The 5,131-nt window shown below is 42.6% G+C and overlaps 1 protein-coding gene across 1 annotated transcript; it reads left to right on the forward strand.

The window, feature by feature from the left end:
* RPL14 (ribosomal protein L14) lies at positions 1 to 3,507 on the forward strand. The gene is made up of 6 exons (XM_069770395.1): positions 1 to 104; positions 607 to 708; positions 1,444 to 1,538; positions 2,248 to 2,347; positions 2,721 to 2,774; positions 3,338 to 3,507. Exons 1-6 carry the CDS (start codon positions 24 to 26, stop codon positions 3,485 to 3,487), a joined length of 582 nt encoding a protein of 193 aa, XP_069626496.1. The 5' UTR covers positions 1 to 23; the 3' UTR covers positions 3,488 to 3,507.
* Positions 3,508 to 5,131: the final 1,624 nt, after the last annotated feature.

Here is a 5,131-nt window from a genome sequence, read left to right on the forward strand (position 1 = left end):
CCCCGCCGGCCCCGCCTCCGCGCATGCGCAGTCGCCGGCTCAGGGGCGGTTTCCGGCCGCCCCCGGGACGGGCCCTCCCTTTCTGCTCGGCGGCGGCCATCATGGTACGTGCGGGCGGGCGGCCGGCGCCTCCGCGGCTCGGCGCCACGGGGGTCTCCCCGCGTCCTGCCTCCCTGCCTGTGTCGCACCGCCTGTGTCTCCCTGCGCCTAGCCGGGCGCCGGGGCGGGGAAAGCCGCGGCCGCCTCACCCGTGCTGGGTCGGGCCCGGGTCCGGGTCCCGGCCCCGGCTCCTCGTGCGGCCGTCGGGCGGGCGCGGCCGGGGGCCGGGCAGGGCCCTGTTCGGAGGGCAGCGCCTGGCTCTTTGCGGCCTGCGGGGCTCGCTGCTTCTGCCCGGCGCTGCTTCCTCCGCCTGCCCGCGGCCTCCGCGCGGAGCCGGGGCCGGCAAAAAGCAGTTGAGGGCGTTAGCGTGGGTCCTTCCCTCAGGCGAAAGGATTTTGTGCAGTTCGAAAGCATGGGGGCTTGCTTCAAAGGCTGTGAGAGCCTTGAATCTAGCAGTGGCCTTAGGTGTGGTTTCGCCTAATTTCTGTCAATTCTTACTGCTCCCAGGTGTTCAAACGCTTCGTCGAGATCGGCAGAGTTGCCTTCATTTCCTTCGGGCCGCATGCTGGCAAGCTGGTGGCCATTGTGGATGTTATTGACCAAAATAGGGTAAGCTAAGGGCGCTGTACCTTTGTTTTCTTTCCATCTTAGCAGAAGCTTGTGCAGTAAGACTGAGTGTATCGGTTTTAAAGGAAATTTTCTGTGAATAGATTTTTCGAGGAAATAAGCAATTGGTAAAAAGTTGGGATTTTTAGCAGCTGTTGTTGTATTTGAAGCTTTCAGTAGCAAGCTTTCTTTGCTGGCAAGTGATATATTCTCCTCTCTGCTGTGTTTCCTTGGAGTAGAAGTGGACAAGTGATGTCAGTTGGGGTCTAAAACTTCGGAATGGAATGGCACTAATGTATGTTTAAAGAAAATGTTTGGGCTAGGGGACTCTTTTCACTTAATGTTCCTGGAAAAGCTCAAAAAAAAAAAAAAAAAGGTCATAGAATCACAGAATGGTTTCGGTTGGAAGGGACCTTAAAGATCATCTAGTTCCAACCCCCCTGCCATGGACAGGAACACCTTCTGCAAGAAAAAAATGAAGTATGTCATCTTAGTTCTCCGTGCTTTTTTTAAAGTTAAGTTTGTTTTTTTCCAAAGACAGGCCTTCAAAACTCTTTCTGTCAAGCTTGGGTTGTGTACACAAGACTTAACAATCTCGGGTTTTGTCTGCATAACATTCATTTCAATCTTGGAGCATTGTTGTCAAGATACTGTTCATACATTAATAAGAAGCTGCTGTCTAAATCAAGTATGATGGGAAAACTGCTAAACCCCCCCCCATTTGTTTTCCTTTTTCAGGCACTAGTTGATGGCCCCTGCAGTGGTGTCAGAAGGCAGGCTATGCCCTTCAAGTGCATGCAGCTGACTGATTTTGTACTCAAGTTCCCACACAGGTGAGTTGTTGGCATTTTTTTTGACCTGTGTAAAAAACGTGCTGTCACTTGATGACTGAATTATGTGATCTGATGCTTCCTAAATCTGGAAAGTTCATACGACATTAAGTCAATGGATTAACATGTGTGCACGGTAAAAAATTTGGCAGATGGTGTTATCGTAGTTGAATACACGTAAGTTTTCGTTACCGATATTGGCTGATAACTGCTGTTTAGGAGCAAGAGAAATAGCACACTGGGCTAGGCAACTTGCAGATAGTTGTGGGGTGAATGATGTGGGGGGGAAGCAGTTGGAGTAAATACTGTGCAGCTTTGCTTTTGCGGCTGCTTAGATCACCTTCAGACATTAAATATGTTCCCTGCCTACAGAATTACACTGAAATTGCAGGAGGCTGAACTCACTCTGTTCTCTTTAGCTTAGTTACTATATGATATTCTGTAATTTAGGAATAAAATTTGCTGTCTTTCTGATTCTGAAGCAGTGCTAGCAATAGTGCATGAGTATGCCTCTTGGAGTCGCTCATCTGTCAGTCCTAGCAAAGCATTTACACAACAAAGTGTTAATTAGGCCACAGAGATGTATGTGGCATTGACTTAAAGTAAGTGTCTGAAGTAATGTAGAAAGGTGATCTTCCCTTGTGGGCCAGCATCAGAGAGAACCTTTTATTATAAAGACTGTGAATATAGTTTTGTGACTATTCTAATGCAGTGCTCGTCAGAAGTGTGTGCGACTTGCCTGGGAAAAGGAAAATATAAATGAAAAATGGGCAGCGACAAGATGGGCAAAGAAGATTGAAGCCCGAGAAAAGGTACAGTTTTTCACTAGATGAGTAATAAACATTGTACTGCTTCTGCTTATTAAAATTAGGTGCAGGCTAACCATGTGTTTTCAATTGCAGGCTAAGATTAAAGATAGACAAGGCATAGATTTTTAAAAGTTGCTACCTATCAGCTTCAACTTCTTGTATTTTAACAGTAAATGTGGTTTTGTTCAGTCATTTCTATAACCACCTTTTTTCCTGCACCGTCACTTCCCAGCAAAGGCCTTAAATAGGGAACTGGTTCTAGATGTGCAGCTAAACCTAATTTGGAGATGATCAGTTACTAGTGGAATGCTTTGTAACACTGAGTTTTACTGCTTGGATATGTATCAGAGCCTCATGACTGCTTCTTTTCAAACAGAAAGCCAAAATGACTGACTTTGATCGCTACAAGGTTATGAAAGCAAAGAAAATGGTGAGTGTATGATTGTCACTTCTTTACAGGATTGATGCTTGTAGCTTTCACTTTAGAGTCACATACAGATGTTAGTAGCTTTTTATAGATGGCTTGGGTTATGGACCAACACAAAGTATGTGAATGCCTTGAATTTTTCGTGCTGCTTTGGCCACGGCTTCAGTATTTGATCAAACTTGAACCCACATGATCTGTGTGTCAGTCCTCAAAGTTATAGCTGAGGAAGGAATTACCTGCTGATGAAATCAGATATTCTTGATGGGCTGCTGTCAGTATTTCATTCTATAATGAAAGTCATTACGCATGAAGTATTGGGGTGCCCAAGTTACCAGCCAGAATGATGTTGTCCACTTGGTAGATCAGAACAGTTTTAGGTGGAATTTGGCATTTTAAATGTAATACGTGGTAAATCTTTTGATTATATAATATAAACATAATTGGTTAGCAAAGGGTGGTTATCAAAAAGGGCAGAATCTGAAAGCTTAGAATTTAAATTAAGGCATAGTATTTGAGCTGTTGCTATTTTCATTCTGAGGAATAGTAAATATTTTCCTCTTTTACAGAGAAACAGGATTATCAAGCACGAAATGAAGAAGCTCCAGAAGATGTCTTCTAAAAAAGGCAAGAAGCCAGAGAAGTCAGAGAAGGCGCTGAAGTCAGAAAAGGCACCAAAGTCCGAGAAGGCGCCGAAGGCACAGAAGGCGCAGAAATAAAATGAACTTCTAGTTATGTATGACTTTGTGTCCTTGTTCTGATTCTTTAAAATTAACAAATGGTTAAATATTTGATTTAAATTGTAATCTTAAGTTCATTTTTGCTTCTGACCAAGAATTGTTGTCTGTCTCATTTATTAATGTCCAAGTATTGGGTTTTAGTGTTTCCCAGGAACATACAGAAACGTTTTTATCACATTCTGTGAAGTTGACCATACAGACTATGCTCAGTACTCTATACCCAATACCAATCTAAAAAAAACTTCCACCATTCTTTAAGTAGTGACCTGGAATACTTACATATTTCAGAAGTCTAACACCACCGTTGTCCTGTAAAGCGCAGTTACAATGATTAGTGACGTGTTAACAAGATGGAAATTGGTGACTTGTGTTTAAGTTGCTTGCTTTTCAGAATGTTTAAAGTTAAGAGTTCATGTCATAGACCTGAGCCTAATTACAGTTTCTTAAATGGTGCAGTGTATAATTCCTGCTGTTTAATCGAAACTATTAAGTAAAAGGGGGCATGACCTAAAAATTAGGCAATCCATCTGAAACGCTGAAGTGCTTAATTTAGTCTTTGCACTATACAATAATGTTTACATATCTCAATGTCCATCTTTTCCTGTGTTTTCTCCTGTGTAGTTTGTTGGCAGGGGATACATTTTCTTCATATTGAATGAAGAAATTGTGGAAGTCTGACATCTCTGGTAATTGAAAAGAAAATTATTTTTACAGTCAAATATACAATGAGGGAGAATATATATTTTAAAAAATGAAGGTTGTAAGACCTTTAAATATATTGTCAAATATACTGATAAGCATGTGCTTTTACAAATGTGTGTTTTTAAGTAGTTAGGTGGGTAGTGTTGCTTATTTCAGCCAGAATCAGGCATCTGTATGTTCAAACACTTAAAACTACACGATGTTGTGTTGAGCTATTTATATGCCCTTGGAAATTGAGTTCAAGCACATGGTTGATAGAAATGGATGTAACAGCTAAGTTAAAAACCCAGAAATTATGCAAATGGGGATTAAAACCCCTGTTCAAGCATCTAGAGATCTTGATTTTAAATTGGATTTTGAAGTGATTAAATCCACCTACTCTGAGACTAACTTGAATGTAACTCGAAAGGTATATCAACCTGGAGGTCCTTTAAGGTGAAAGAGTTGTTCTTTAGGGTTGTTTGGGGTTTTTTATGTACTACTATTAAGCTCAGTTATATAAGACACGGGAAAAAATGGTAAAAGTGCCTGTAGGGAAGACAGATGTGCCTTCAATCATAATGAGCTCACAAATGCTTTTTCTACATTATTTGCTTGTTTTCAAAGGTACTTGCTTCCAGAGAATAACTTTGGCTATGACTCCAGCAATTTATCCAGTGGTTTTGTTGCTGCCAGTAGCACTCAACAGCTACTGAGTGTGCTGTAACCTGCCAAGCTGCCTAGCAGCTGTCATCTTCCTGAACAGGAACCGTATAACGGTGCAAAACATGCCTAGAGGGAGGGCTGCTTCTGTGGGCTGCTTGTGTCTGCCCTAGCACTGCACCTTGGAAAGGGATGTGCAGGGGAAGGAGGGCATCAAAGATTAAGGTGCTATTCGGGAGAGAGAGCATTATGTGCCTTGAGAAGAAAACTTGGTTCTGT

Source organism: Haliaeetus albicilla, chromosome 2 (assembly GCF_947461875.1).
Source record: "Haliaeetus albicilla chromosome 2, bHalAlb1.1, whole genome shotgun sequence".
Classification (NCBI taxonomy): domain Eukaryota; kingdom Metazoa; phylum Chordata; class Aves; order Accipitriformes; family Accipitridae; genus Haliaeetus; species Haliaeetus albicilla.

Bases quoted from the DNA above. Each gene is read 5' to 3' on its own strand.
- RPL14 (XM_069770395.1), top strand. From the start codon at position 24: ATGCGCAGTCGCCGGCTCAGGGGCGGTTTCCGGCCGCCCCCGGGACGG. The intron at 105-606 runs GTACGTGCGGGC...TACTGCTCCCAG, and splicing joins GCTCGGCGGCGGCCATCATG to GTGTTCAAACGCTTCGTCGA. The intron at 1,539-2,247 runs GTGAGTTGTTGG...ATTCTAATGCAG, and splicing joins GTACTCAAGTTCCCACACAG to TGCTCGTCAGAAGTGTGTGC.